This window comes from Furipterus horrens, unplaced genomic scaffold (genome assembly GCF_987537825.1).
Source record: "Furipterus horrens unplaced genomic scaffold, mFurHor1.1.pri manual_scaffold_1, whole genome shotgun sequence".
Classification (NCBI taxonomy): Eukaryota; Metazoa; Chordata; class Mammalia; order Chiroptera; family Furipteridae; genus Furipterus; species Furipterus horrens.
Genome location: NW_028327171.1, coordinates 48,861,179 through 48,877,374, shown reverse-complemented (window position 1 = coordinate 48,877,374; position 16,196 = coordinate 48,861,179). Strand labels below are relative to the sequence as shown.

Below are 16,196 nucleotides of genomic sequence, written 5' to 3'. Positions count from 1 at the left end.
TCCTCCACCCCCACCTCATTGTTATTTAACTGCTGAAGTTTTCTGGCAGGTCCAGACTAATTCAAAATTACCTACCTACATGAGCATTGAAAGAATTAGACCCTTTTTGTCTTAAAATGGTACTATCACACGTTTCATTTTACTGTTCTCCCATTGGTATCTTATATATGAGTTTTCTACAATGTTTCAACTTTTACCATGGCTCTCAAATAAAGCTATCAGCCCTGACTGGTGTGGCTCAGTGCATTAAGCACTGACCTGCAAACCAAAGTGTCACCGGTTTGATTCCCAGTCCGGGCACATGCCTGGGTTGCGGGCCAGGTTCCCAGTTGGGGGTGCATGAGAGGCAACCACACATTGGTGTTTCTCTCCCTCTCTTTATCTCTCCTTTCCTCTCTCTAAAAGTAAATAAGTAAAATCTTTAAAAAAATATGAAAGCTATCAGCAAGCAGATGGCGCAGATATATTGACAAAATTTTTTTTTTCCAATAAATCACGATATACTCCTAAATTTTTCCCAGAAGAATACAGGAAGAGGAGGATGACATGCTCCATATCTATTTTCCTTTTCAACAGCATGAGACCCAGTTCCAATCTCATTTACCAGGAAGCCAAATAGAGAGCCAGCAAGATTCCAATCTACAGGGATGGTCCATACGCATCTCGCCGCGCAGCATCAGCGTGTTGTAGCTTCCACCTCCCATCATCCTACATGTTTGGGTTGCACTAAATAATATGAAATATTAAAAATTTAATTACTAATTAATCCTCCCTGCAGCTGCTCATGACTTTTGCAAACTAGAACAGGAAGCACAGGGGAATAGAAGATCCACGGCACCACAGACTCCACCCTGATTATTCTGCCTGCAAGCCCGTGGGCCATGTGCATTCCTAACAAAAAGCCTGCCATACAACACGCACACACACACCTGAAATAAGCTCTTAAATTGCCTCACAGATTATTGCTCTATGAAAGGAACTCAGCGTGGGAGTGCTTGAGATTGCAGTTAAAGACATTATACATGTGACCAAACAACATTTATGTACTCAGTTCCCAAACAGACTAAAAAGTTACAATTCTTTTTAAATGCTTTAAATGAGGAAGACAAATACAGAATTTATAGGGTAGCCAGCATTCAGAAGAGTTAAGCTCTAAGCCTTCAAAGACCTGAAGCTTTAAAGCAAGCTCCGGACTCAAACTAATAATCCCAAAACAAAATGGGAAGGATTGAGTGAACTATTGCGTAAAGCCAACATCTTATTTCTTGTAACACTAGAGCAATATGGTATTTATGCAAAGGGAAACAGTTGTAATCACCATGTCCATTTTACAAATAAAGGAAAAGAAGCTCAGACTGGTGATGGGCACAGTTCACACAAACGGAGCTCTTTTCAGAGATGTGACTGCACAGAATTGAGAAGACAGTGCTCTTACTGGCAGACTTGGAGTCCCGGGTAGCTGACTATGCTCAACCTGATCCTCATCCCCAAAATCTCTCCAATTTCTTTTTTTGTACTCATTTAAATGAGGATAGTAAAATTGCATATGACCAATTCAAAAGCAACTTGATTCGAAAATTACTAAATTTCCCAGTTACCATGAAATATTAATATAAAATATCTGAATGTTCTTCTAAGTCATTTAGGCACCAGCTCCAACCAAACACTGCAGGGAAGAAAAGACAGCTCTATACTATGAATCAGAAGACCAGAACTCTATCCCTAGCTCTGCCAAGAGAAGAAGAAAAAATCATAAATCCATGATTTATCCTTTGTCTTCTAAGAAATCAAATGAATTTCAATTTGACCTCTTGTGTAGCCTTGCCAAAACATCTAAGCTGTACTTGTACTAACAAATGATACCAGATGGATGGGGTCCAGATATATACTAACTCAATGACACTACACTGCCACATGCTTTCTGTATCTCTTTGAGTTACATTTTTTTTTTATTTATCTACTTTTTTATTATTATGTTTCCAATACATCTTTTAGAGAAAATACTACAAAAGAGAAACATTTCGGAATAAACTAATTGAAATGCTAAGGGGAACCAAACTACTGGTTGCTGTTATCACCCACAGAGAAGCATGAGGTCATATTTCAGGAAAAAAAGAAAGAATCAGTTCTCATGCTTCTAACTGAGTCTCACTGAGTAGTGCTCTCTTTCTCCCCCTCAGCAAAAACTTTTCTTCTGTAGAGCAAAAGTTTGGCTATTGGACCTCAAAGGCCCACCTAAACTCTCATATTCTCTGACCTTATTAGGTCTGCAACTCACCCCAAAACCACCTCCGCACTTCTCACATCTATTCTTTTAAAAGTACTCCTCAATACACACAATTTAAAATGGTTAGAAATTTTAGTTCCAAATACTAAGCTAGTTTAATTGCATAGCTCTGTGCAGGTGTATATTTTTACATCTAATTTAAAATTTGCTGAAGTAGTCAGCCCCACACCCACAGTAGCCAGAAACACTATCACCTCTAAATCCCTCCTCTTGCTATGAGAGTTTTGGGCATCAAGAGAGCTACATGAGTAGTAAGTGCAAGTGGTTTCATCTACCTATCCCCTTTGCATTCCACATACTCAGAATTGCATTTGAACTAACATGTACTTTGAAGAAGACATTCACTTTCATCCCTGACTGGTGTGGCTCAATGAATTGGGCATCGTCCTGCAAACCTAAAGACTGCAGGTTCAATTCCTGGTCAGAGTACATGTCTGGGTTATAGGACTGGCCCCTGGTTGGGGGTATGTGAGAAGCAACCAATCAATATTTCTTTCACACAGTGATGTTTCTCACCATCTCTTTCTCACTCCCTTTCACTCTCTCTAAAAATTTTATTTTTTTTAATTTAAAAAATAAAGAAAAAGATATTCACTTTCAATATTCCTTGATTTCCTCATTACTGTTATTCTCAGACCTTGAATCCCATGCCTTTCCCGCGACAAAGCCAAGGAAACTCACAGGCTCTCTGCTCCGTGCAATCCTCCCTGACACTTACCTAGAAAAATATAAAGTATAATGTTGATATTCCTATTCTTTTACTTTACAACACCTTCAGCATCTGCTGAGTCACATGATAGTCTAAAGTAGCACAATGAAGCCCTTCTTTTGTGGCCTTTTGAATTGCTTATGTGCTTGTCTCCTCTGGAAGAGTAAGAATTACTCTAGAGCAAGGACATGCTGATACTAACTTTTATGTTTCTGATGCCTGATCCACAATGGGATCTCAATAAATGTGAGGTGAATGAAAAAATATATAAAATTAAGCCCCACTTTTCAGTAAAAATACAAATAAATAAGTGAACAGAACTAAAGTTTGGAAATCTCAAAGCAGAAAAGAAGTTTCTTTAAAAAAATGAGAAAAATGCCCCATAAATCTATTTTCAAGTAGTCAGACATTTTTCAAAGTTGTTATGTGAATAGAGCTCCTTTAGACCTCTAACTATACAAACATTCCACAGGTGTTATTATTTTCCCCTAAATCCATTAGTCAAAGCAGCCTTACAAAGATGATTCAGAGGTGGGTTCGGGAAAGCACATAACACACACTTGAATAATGAGAAATCATAGACCTACTAGCCTACTTTAAGTAGTCAGGTGATTCACCAGGCTTTGTAATTTGCTTTGGATCAAAAATGAAAACATCAAAGTTGGGCATTAACAGTCTACATCTCTAGGAGTTTTCAAGTATGTTTTAATTACAACACAACACAATCTACTGCAGACATCAGCTTTTCTGGCACATATTTTTAATATTTTAGGTGTGTGATTATCATTCTCACAGCATATAATTATATTAACCAATAAATACTAACACATCTAATTCAGTTCTACCAGAGTGGAGATAATTCAGAAGCATGAGTTGTAGCTCCCAATTAACTCTTGCTTTCCTAAATTAGAACAATAAAAAACATTAGAAAGGATTACTCTTTAATTTCTGAATGGAACAGGCTCATCAAAAGTAGATTTTTACCTTAACTCTCTACTTGCTCTATTTAAGGATTATTATTATTAGTTTTTAAACATTCTGAATGTTTTTCTTTTAATGTGAAATCCTCAAGGGACATTGTTACTCATATGGCTATTTCACAGATTTTGTCATTGACGAAAATATTTTTAAAATACTGACACCCTCAAAAAAAAAATACTGACATCCTCAATATGGTCCTACAACCTAAAATCAAACACAGGTGTAAATTCAGGATCTAACTGTTCTCACAATGCAGTCATATGTCCTTATCTGCTAAGTCTGAGTTTCCTCAACTACAAAAGAAGCTCATCATCAACACCTCAGAGTTGAGATATAGCTTTGTCTTACTCAGGTGAGACTATACGTGAAAGTGCTTTACAATCACACTAAAGCACTGTCCAAATATCAGTGACTGTGAGTTTGTGTGCACAGTAAGTTTGTGCAAACAAAAATGTAGCTGCTGAATAAATGCAATAAAATTCAAAGGTATATGGGAGGCATATGTAGTCACAGCCTTAAGGAATGAAGGCTATATTAAGCAAAATCCTCTAAGCAAAATCTTCCCAGTATACATTAAGGTGTAAGAACTGAGGAGAAAATAAAAAGATTAATTAAAAATCCTATTTACCCTATTTTTTTAAAAAGGCCGGGGGTCATACACAGGTGATTCCAGTGGCAAACTCAGTGGCCCTGCTGTCCCAGAAACCGAGCTTGACGCACATAGTTGAGTGGAATAGACAAAAATGCGTAACATCACACAATGGTCGGAAACTACGAAGCAAGTCTTACTGGAGAATTTCTCAGACGTGGGCCCATCTTCCTGCACCTTTCCAGACTTCATCATGTTTACTATGTTCCTTTTTTGGAATGAAATGTATCTTTCTTCTGCTTGAGAACCTCCCACTATTTCCCATTATCTATAAAAGACAAGCCAGAATCTGAATCTGGCATTCAAACTTGCTCCCAGGCTGTCCGTAGGAAAACCTGGTCCTATAGCCGCTTTAAGCCTGGCAGCCTGGACCTTCCTCTTCTAAGGCTCAGGCTCTTCTCTATCATTGTATCCATCATTGTCCCCATCCCTCAATGTGAACACACAAATCTTCTCATAAATCCTCTCAGCTTCTGTCACCTTCAAAAGTATATGTTACTCTCTTCCTTATGTTTCTGCCATAGTTTAACATATAATATTATGGGCTTCTAGAAGATGACAATGGGGTTCTATGTTTCCCATTCAATCACCCACTTTTATTCTATTGGTTCCCTCAAAAGACCACAGTGCCTGCTACGTACCTGCAGCTCAATATGTTGATAAAAATGAAGTGCATCTCCACTACCAACACATCTGGTGGGACCAACCACAAAGGCAGCTATGGAAGAACTAAGCTCTAGCATGTTTTGCTTGTGCCCCCAGACAGCTGACAGTCTCATTATAGGTCTAGGAAAAGTGCTGAGAATATGTCTAAAAGGGAAAGCACTGCCACCTTAAGTGCAGTTCAGTGCTGGGATGACTGACAGCCGAGAAGCAGGGCCTGTTTTTAATTCATGACAGAAGCCATTGTGAATATAGGAGCTGCTGCTCAAGAACTGGAGTGAAACTCAGCATGCTATACACACCGTCGCTTTGTCAGGCAAGCATCACACCAGAGTCTAACAACACAGTGACGATAGTGCCAGTGCAATGTTTGCACCTAGAGTTCTCCTGGCTGTCTTCTGAGGATAAGGAGCCCAAAAATCAACTTGCCATTACCATCGTAAGACCTGAGAGAGACAGGAAATGGCCACTAGCAATGGAAGCTCAGCTTCTAAATGCAGATAGTAAATGCCAAGCTCCGAAGTAAGTAAAAAAAAGCACAACAAACAGGTGACACAGCACCCACTAGCACTTAAATAATATAGATTAATGGCTATCACAAAATTCTGGTGAGATGGAGGAAAAACTGGTATATTCAAACTGCCAATAATAAGCTATTCACCACCTTTGGAAAGAGAAGTAAAGTGGTCACACTCCTCAGCATAGAAATCCCACTCTCAGAAATTTAAGGCAGGGAAATATTGCCAAAGAAAATATGCATGAACATGTCCTTTGTAGCATTACATACAACCACAACCAAAAAATGGACGCCCACCTCACACATTCAACAAAAAGAATTTCTTTACAAAAGATGTAGTCCTTGCCTTAGCTTTAACACAGCCATGCTAAATTCTATTTGTGACGATTATAGCAACATGCAATAAAATATCCACATACTCAAAGCCAGGAAAAGAGCCAGGAAATAGAACAAGAAGAGATTTAATTTTCGTATGCTTTTTTATAAAGTTGTAGTAATCTAAAGACAATACTAATAAAATTATTTTTTTAAGTTTCTATCCGTTAACTAACATGTAGATATTAAATAAAAAGACAACTTAGACCACTGACTCTGAGAAGATTAAAAGCAGTGGAAAAGCTATAAGCAACACCTTGTCCTTTCAGCTCAGTGTAGGCCATCTGCAGCTGGCAGTGTGGAGACCTTCCTGGACGGCTCTTACCTGGGGGTGCCGAGGCTTGTAGGGGGAGCTGCTCTCAAGGTCAGCCAAGATGCTAGTCAGCGAGTCAATCTCAGCATCCAGGCTGGAGCGTCTCTCCTCAAGGGTCTTGCCTCCAGGATTTCCCTGCCAGAAGCAACACAGACATGTTCAAAGGAAATTTTCAGTTTCTGTCCACATCAGTCTGACTTCAAATTCCTCAAGTTATAGTGTGGGTTTGTCCAAGGCTTTCTGTATCTTTTCCCCCTTTCTTATAAAATCTCAGTGAGGTAGTCTGAGGTAGAATTATGCCTTTTTGACAAATAAAATAAAATAAAACTCGGAGATATAAGGTGATTTCCTAAGGCCACACACTTATCTTTTGATGACTATAAAAATAAAAGTAAGTAAATGTCTCCATCCTGTCCTCAAGGAGCAGGTCCAACTGGAAAGGCATTGCAAGTGCTTTGTGTTCAGAAACCAAAGTTTATAATGATGACATTTTAGTTGGAACAGGAAGGGCAAAGGTGGGAGACTTATAGTCCAGGGAGAGAGGAATCAGTGGGGGATCAATGGACATTAGGTGTGTCTGTGTGACAGACAGAGATGGTAAGTCCCAACCAATGAGTCTACAAAATGAACTGGAATGTAACTGGTCAGGGTTCTGGCCCAGGGTCTGCAGAGGAAATATGTGGCAGAGGTCCCCAATGTAGAAGCTGGAGCTTAATGGACTTCATAGTTCAATGTCCCAAGTTATAAGAAGCACAGACATCTACCTGCACTCAGAATCAATAAGATGTGAGCAGAAGACAATACTACCACAAGGCCATCCATGGGCATTGCGAGAAGGTTCAAGAAAACAAGCAGTTACCCTACAGTGTAAGGTTAGAAAATATAGAGTGAGGTGGCCCTTTTACAAAGCAATAGTGGTCATGGATTTTAACGGGGGGGGGGGGTCTCTTAAGACTCTAACAAGAAACAAAAATGCATCAGCAGCAAGATCCAACATAAATAAAATAATGGGAAACTAGTGTAAACTAATAAACCTTATTGAACTTGTCTAAGACAGTTGGGAATCACACTAGTGTTTGGAAAAAGTTAGAAAAAGCATTAGCCAAGAAACCAGAATATCCTCAGCTTCAACAAAAAAGCAGGATACTCTGACAAGCTAGCATTAAACCTTACAATCCTCTAAATTTATCTCTCTAGTAAATATGGTGTATCAGGCGATGATAGCATAATAGAATTGTCTATTAAGACCAGTAGTTCCTCTTCTCCCTCACCAAACCACCTTCCTTGAGCCCTACAAGTTATTTGAATCTGTGTCAGACAGCCCTAAGGGATTCGGTATATCAGTCTCTTGTGAATTTAGCCAGCATGAGTAAATCCCTGTGGACTTACCTAACCTGGGCACAGAGAAAACACCCAAGTCTATGAAGCTGTGGCCCAGGCGCCTTGCAGCCAACCCTGATGACTGCTGCTTGCCCCAGGGGGGAGCTGGCATCCCTCCTTCTGAGCCCTTGTAAACAATGGGTCTCTTTTATCACATTACCTAAAGCAGCCTTCTCATCATTTACTCCTTCAGGTGTATTTGCATGACCTCTCTAGGGCACTCTATCCCTTCACCTGTCTTACATTTCTTATATTATCCATCACGATCTAACATTACTTTTTATGTATATTTGTCTATCATCAGCCTCCCTTAGGAGAATGTAAGCTTCATATGTATAAGGACTTTGTCAGTTCTGCTCCTTGTTGATTCCCTAGAATCTTGCTGAAAAGCCTGACCCATGGAAATGTTCAGTAAATATGTTTAAGTACATAAATGAATGGACAATGACAGACATTGCCATAGGTCCAATCAGTAACCCTTGTCATATCAATATATTTTGGGTAAAAACAGCTAAAGGTACAATAAGACCAGTGGATGCTCTAGTAAAGAGAGTATGTATTATTATAGAAAAGGTGTATATGCACACCTGTGTGTGCCTGTGTATTTCATACTGTATGGCCCAGATTCAGATTTGAATGTTGCCTTTGAGAAAAATGAGAGATTTTTCTCAACTCTGTTGCCACAGCAAAAATGGAAAGAGAGAAAGAAAGAAGGAAAGAAGGAAAGAAAGGAAGGAAGGAAGGAAGGAAGGAAGGAAGGAAGGAAGGAAGGAAGGAAGGAAGGAAGGAAGGAAGGAAGGAAGGAAAGGTAGGAAGGAAGGAAGGAAAAGAGGAAGGAAGGAAGGAAAAGAGGAAGGAAGGAAGGGAAGAAAGAAGGAAGACAAGAAGGAAGGAAGAAAGGATACAGGTCAATGATGTTTTCTCTGAGCCTGAATTCCCACTTTGACCTAACCCTATAAGGACAGTGGGCCTTTGTCTAAGAAACAGATGTTTTGAAAATGCCAATCTCTCTATCAGAAGCAATCTCATCTTTATCCATTTAGTATTAACAACTATGAAACACTGTGGTATTACTAAGAAGAAAATCTCTTACACATTTAGAATTCTTGTGAATATTCTGTCATTGGGTCCTGGTACAAAAAGGAAAGGGATGACATTATTGTAATGGAAGGCAACTGAGAAGTGTGGGAACCTGTTCCTTTACATGCAGATATAAAACATTATAATAAATATGAGTTTGATAAGTGCATTTCCATATACCCACAGAAAGCACAATATACTGATAAGGGAAGTGGATTGCAGGCTGGTTAAATTCTTTCCTGGACCATAGTTTCCTCATACAGAAAACAAGGAGAATATCACCTGCCATATCTAAGCCAGAGGGATATTAAAAGATCCAGAGAAAAATGGATGGGAAAATACTTTGTAAATTATAAAGTGCTATAATTATGATAATTTTCATAAATAACATTAATTATAGCAACCAGTAACTATAAATTAATATGAATAATACAACTATTGTTAATTATTCTTCTTCTTAAAGGGAGCATCATTTATTAAGTGTTCCCTACGGTATCAGTAAAGAGACAGGATTTAATAAGGGCTACAACAACATCTGTACTCCAGCATCTGTACTGCCCATACCTTAAGTCACTGGGATATCTATCTAACCACAGGGACTCAAAATCACAGAATTACCCTGAGCTATACAATGAAACAAGTAATTATACTACACAACGAGCCTGTGCATGCAAGACTTTAATTGGTATCCAGCCTCTTTATTATCCCATCCTTCTAGGTTAGGACTACTCCCCATGTTTAGTTTCTCATATTAAGTTGATGCAATTTAATAAGTTCCAGCCTCATGCTGTGGAATTTTGCACCAAGACCCCCTCTGTTGCCTTACCTGACCTAAATAAAAAAGCAGCTTAGACCACTGACTCTAGTAGAAATGTGACTTTATTGAATGAGACTCAATATGTTGGAAGAGAATAAAAATGTTTTAGTTCATGTTGACTTGTGCACCCTCCTTTCCACTCATTTAGTTGTAGGACTTACCTTTCCAAAATCCACTTATCTATCTTACCAAATGCACTCTCCTCCATGAGACATTACTCATAACCCAGCTGATCTGATAGCCGAGTTCTCTATGTCTAGTTCTTTATGATAGCGAAGTTCATAGGGAACTCTCTTGCTGGTGTGTGTGAATGGGTCTTCTCCCATGCTGCTCTGTGAAAATAGTTCGCCCTAAGTAGTGTGCAGCCTAAAGCAAGCATCCAAAACCTCAAGAAATTTACAGTTTACTAGGTAATACTACTTTCACATCTGGGTAGTGATATCAAACACACCATGTTCTTTGTGATTCTTTGCAAAACCATGCAGAGGATACAGAGATTTAAATATTGGGTTGGCTAAAAAGTTCATTTTCCCCCAGTAAGATGGTTCTAGTATCACTTAGTTATCTTTAACTTCATTTAAAACAACTTTGTTAGATTGTATTGGGACAGCTGTCATATCAGTGTGCATTGAAAAAAAAGTTTTCAAAATGGGTGAATTTTTGAAACCATTTTAATATTGAAGATGGAAGAAAATAGGCATTTTTGGCATATTATGCTTTATTATTTCAAAAAAATGTAAAAATGCAACTGAAACACAAAAAAAAAAGATTTGTGAAGTGTACAGAGAAGCTGCTGTCTCTGATTGAACGTGTCAAAAGTGGTTTGCAAATTTTCCTGTAGGATATTTCTCACTGGACGATGCTCCACAGTCGGGTAGACCACTTGAAGTTACTAGCAATCAAGTTGAGATGTTAATTGAGAACAATCAATGCTATACCATGCAGGAGACAGTGGACATACTCAAAATATCCAAATCAATGAGGGTATTGGTGAAAACAAAAAATGTGTTTTTTATTTTCATGGAAAAAAAAATATGAACTTTTGGCCAACCCAATGCAAAAATTATTCCCTTGCCTATGAAGCTTATAATCTAATGGCTAGCAAAATACAATTACATCTTTCCAATGTGCAAATATGGGCTAAAACTCAAGGCTCATTGTTATCTGAGAAGATTCATTTACACCACAAGTAAAGGGCACTGGGGAAATATGCCTCAACGTGCCATCTTTGGAACAAACACTTTAGCATTCCAAATAGAAGTAATGTGTTCACAATTCAAAGTGGAATAGTAGCTTGACAACTGGGAACATAGCATTAAATAAGAAGAAAACAAGGTGACAACAGGAGACAGAGTTTTCCATGGTACTAGTACATTTGAAGAAAAAAAAATCAAGATAAAACGTAAACACTGGCTCAATATATATCTCATTTTTACCCCCCTTCACACTCCTTACCATTCATCTTTTTCAGCCTAATACATTCTCCCAAAGCTGGTAATGTTTGGTAAACCCACATCTCTTTAAAGAAAATGGCCTTACCCTCAGCCTTTGTTGCCAAAAAAGCCATGTTTTGAATCATGTGATTCTACTTCAAAACACGGTGACTGTGACCCACAGAAGAAAGGCTGGACATGTGATCACAGGTGCATAAAAGGCTGGTGAACTTATATGTTAGCCTGTGACACAAAGATAAACTAGACAAATAAACCTTCTCTTTTAAATCTGAACTAGACGAATGTAAAAGAACCATCATGAGAGTGAACTGCAATTAATGATAAAGAAAAAAGATCATGTCCCTTGCTAATTATTAATAGTCAAAACATGTAAGGAGATAAGAAGCCAATTGTTGGTTGAAGAGAGAATAAGAAACATGCAAATAAAAGAGAAGCCGAGGATCAGAGAGTAGGGGGCAAGGAGGGAGAAGTAAGGAATAAGAATGAGAGAGAGATGGCACCATTGATGAGCCCTTAGATGTCAGATTGTATCCACATGGATCCTTGTGATGAACCTGTTCATGTGGAGATAGCACGAGGGGCCTCCACTCCTCATTGACTCTGCCAGCACAGCACCCAGTCATTCACAGTGATATCAGCCCAAAGCCAGCTCTACCTGTGATACCATCAGGCAGTCACTTCTCCTTTCTGAATCTCAACTTTTACTTCGCTAAAATAAGGGATATAAACCTGCCAAGTCTCCCGTTATTTTGTGTGTTGTGTGTTCATATTGTGTGAGTCTATAACAATGTTTATCAACTTGCCTGTCACCATCTTAGCTGCCCACTTATATCCAAACTCCAACTCACTAAATTTAAAAAAAGAGTGTCAGGGTCATAGCTAAGGTGGTGCTTCATTACACACAAGCAGCCTCATTCTTCACTGTCCTATTCATATAAGAGAGCAAAAAACAAAACAAAACAAAAATAGGTAACCTTCATTTCTTACTGTGTTTACCTACTCACTGCATTATTTCTACTGAATTCTAATCACTATAAAATAAAAATTATATTGATAATATACTATTAAAGTAGCCCCTTGCAATTAAAATTAAGTCAATTTGCATAAAGACAGCTAAATGATAATGTGGAAAAATAGATATATTATCTATCCATCCATCAATATAATAAGAACCTTAAGATTAACCACAATAAGATTAATGATTTGAAGGTAAAATTTTTTAAAGTAAAAAAGCAAAACCCTGTGGTGAAAAAAACAAAAAACAAAAGACATTAAACCCCATTATTTGAACAATATAAAAACAGTCACTGTGGTTCAAGTACAAGCAGAGGAAGCCTAGGTTTCTACCTACTGGGTCCTCCCCATTGTCTCCAATAAGGACTTCTAAACATTTTTATAAAAGAGCTCAATAATCACTGCTGCAGATTTTCTAGGAAACTATAGATGAAGAAATAGGATCCTAAAGAGCCATGTTGTCAGTCAGGGCACACACATAGTTTAGCAAACACTATACCAAACCTCCTTTCCTCCTTTTGTGGTGTGTGTATGAGAGAGAGAGAAAGAGAGAGGGAAGGAAATACATCCAGTTGAAATATCTATAAAGGCATATATAAAATAATCTGGATCATAAAAAACATCTCCAAGAATGCTTTGAATAATACAATTAACACAAAATAATACTAGCAGAAGTTTTAAAATGTAGAGAACAAAAACAGTTTGACTTCCCATTTAAAAAAAAACATTAATGGGGGAGAGGTAGAAAAACAGAAGTTTGAACCTACAAATTAAATAGACTGACTAAAATATTCTTGGTCCACATTGTAGGATACAGTATAAAATAGACCATGCCAGATATTTTTGCTAGTGATTTTTATTTAAAATTCCAAGAAAGACAGTTCTCTTATTTTGCATTTTGATAATGCAGGATCAGTGAGTTAGGGCATGATAAATTTCAGAAGCCACTTCCTCACATTCCTCTGCAACACAATAGAAATAGCCAGAAGCAAATGTTTAAAAACTGAGAAATTTGAGGTTCACTTGATATATTGGCTCATTATCCTCAAACTATATTTTCTTGAATACTTTCATGACTCCTCAAAATGCTACCAAGGTTGAAAAACAAAGAAGGTGTTCAGTTCCCATGTCCAGTTTTCCATGTGAAGCAGCCAGAGCCATAAAGCAGACATGCCATCAAAGTGGAAAAGGAGTGATACATTTTTTTTTTAATTTTATGAAATTATTTTTGAAGAAAGGGGAAGGGAAGGAGAAAGAAAGGGAGAGAAACATTGATGTGTGAAAGAAACATCGATTGGTTGTCTTTTGCACACCCCCAACTGGGGACCTGGCCCACAACCCAGGTATATGCCTTGATCTGGAATCGAACCAGTGACCTTTCGGGTTGCAAGATGATGTCTAACCCACTGGGCTACACCAGTCAGAGCAGAGTGAGAAATCGCTTTTAACATTTGTGGTTCTGAATCTATGTGCTAAGCATCATCAATCAGGACTTGCATATAAATAATGTTTGGGAAAGTATAAATAGATTACAGATGATTAGCATAGAAGAGGTAACTCAGGCCCTTGAAATAACAGAACTAGAAGGAGAATTTAAGCAACTACTCCAACATTTTAATTTCAAGATAATAAAAAATTGCCCCAAATATGTCTAAGACAATAATTCAGTAAAGGGACTGAGATAATACAAAAACCTGAATAGCCTACACTGTGAAACATCTTCTCCAAAGCAATATGTCATGCATTATCTCAAATGTTCTTCTTAAGAACCTGTGAAATAGCAGAAAGTTTCTCTCATTCCATCTTCCAGGTGAAAAAACTTTATGGAGGAGAGCACAGGCACTGTCCCAGGATTTTTTTTATCTCACTTTGAGAAAAGGTCAAGACAATTCGGGAAGGAGTAGGGTCCATCCTCCAGCCATCCAGAAATCTGTACTGACACTGACATCTAAACAAATGATACAGAAATGTCAGAATGCGTGGAGACACTTAAATTTGTAGACAGACATTGGACATGGGAAGAATCCCATGACTGAACCAATAAGTAACAAAGAACCAGAAAGCTTAAGTGATTTACTAACAGTCAAACAGTTAAGACATAAGGTTGGGACAGGAAAACATGAAACAATGCTTCTTACTCCCAGCCATTCTATTCAAAACTCACTCTCAAATAAAAAAAGACAGTATTTCCATTTTCTCCTAAAAAAGATTTACAAGTATGCTAATGTCAGAAGATGACTCTGACTATTTAGAAATGTTGACTCAGAAAAGTGATACTTATTAACTATCCAGTGTATCCACAGAGTCATCTTTAGTGAACAGGGGGTGGATGTGTAGGCAAGGAGAGTAGAGAAGCAATAAACTCGGCATTTGCCCCAGTTCTGCCATAACTCAGTAGGGTGACACTGGGCAAATCACTTTCTCTTTCTAAGCTTGCGTTTTCTCAACAGCAAAATGAGGGATTTAGACTCGATCTTCATGTTTTCTTCTGGAATAAAAAGTCTGTTATTCTAACATATTCACATAAATGTAACCTACCTAAAATTTTCAGAAGATGAAAGGCTGTTTGTTTATTTATGTGGATGGTGATTTTTTTTTCACTTACAGCTTATTGTTTCTATTTAGTTTGTGTAATTTAGATAGTTGAAAGTACAGAAGATATAGAACAGATATTACCAAAATGCAATTTGAAATACCCATTTCAAATATAGTCACTGATAACATTATTGAGGAAGCTGCATTCAGTTATTGTTTTGAGAGTCACTAGCTGATTAATGGAAATAGAAAAAACACAAGTAGGAGTAGCAAGCAAGCAAATCTTAGCAAGATGGTGGGAGAGGAAAAGACAAAATATATATCCAGTCTTATCTCAAAGTATAAGAAAGGATGAGATATGGAGAAACTATCTACAATGGCAGAAATCATATTTTTCTAACAATAAAAGATGTATCAGCTCCCCAGTAATCATCCTAAATCTTTTCATTGCTTTTTCTTGGTCAAGATTTTGGTTCTAAGAAAGTACGTGGAAATATCCATGAGACCATTACCAGTCCACTGTACACAGCCTGGACACAGTTAATTCTGGGAACATGGGAAAAGAAAATCATGGCTTTCTCTGCATTGCTATTATCAACAGAGAAGTGCCTAAGTTCAGAAAAGCACTTTCTTAAATACGATCTAATTGGATTCTCCTAGCAGTCCTAGAGATCAGTAGGTATTATTACTCATAGTTTACAAAAAAGGATAGCAAGGATCAAAGAAAAGGGGGCTTTCCCAAGTCACTCAAGTAATAAATAGAAGAATTGGGAGTTTGGTGTTAAATGTTTTCCTGCACCGCTCTAGCTCTGACACTTCACATAACACAAAACAGGAAATGCAAAAGGGAAAGGTCTTGCCTTTAAGTATCAAATGAGATTATACAGGCCAATTAGGTCAACATGAATTAGGGAATGGATGTAACTACAGTTAAAAATTCAGCTCCAACACTCCCTTTGCCTTCTATCTCTCCATTTAGCAGTTTTCATTCACTTTTCCATAAATATTTATCAAATATTCAAGATATATTGATATGAAGGATAGGAATTATTAAAAGGAAGGAAGGAAGGAAGGAAGGAAGGGAGGGAAAGAGGGAGGGAGGGAGGGAGGGAAAGAGAAGGAGAGAGGAAGGAAAGGAAGGAAGAAAGGGAGGAAAAATCAGTGGTTTTCTGCCCTGCAAGTGAATTACAGAGGTTAGTTTCTCCACAAATAACCATAATATAGGGCTGAATAAGGCAGGTTAGAATCAAAGTATATGTAATACAAAATGCTAGAGCAAACATACATACAAACACGAGAGAGAGAAGGGGGGAGAAAGAGAGAGGTGTGGAAGAAGAAGGAGGAGGAGGAAGAGAGAAGAGGAAAGGAGAGGAGCTAAACAGAAAAATCAGAGAACTGCATGGGTGCAGTGAGAATTGAGAA

The 16,196-nt window shown here is 37.9% G+C and overlaps 1 protein-coding gene across 4 annotated transcripts in view; it reads right to left on the bottom strand.

Annotated features, from left to right (window-relative positions):
- LPP (LIM domain containing preferred translocation partner in lipoma) overlaps window positions 1-16,196 on the bottom strand; it is a 646,088-nt gene that overhangs the window by 341,191 nt on the left and 288,701 nt on the right. For all 4 annotated transcript variants that reach the window (XM_090275238.1, XM_090275243.1, XM_090275244.1 and 1 more), the window contains one exon: window positions 6,507-6,629. In XM_090275238.1, the coding sequence (XP_090131364.1) occupies window positions 6,507-6,629 (123 nt within the window). The remainder of the gene's footprint in view (window positions 1-6,506; window positions 6,630-16,196) is intronic.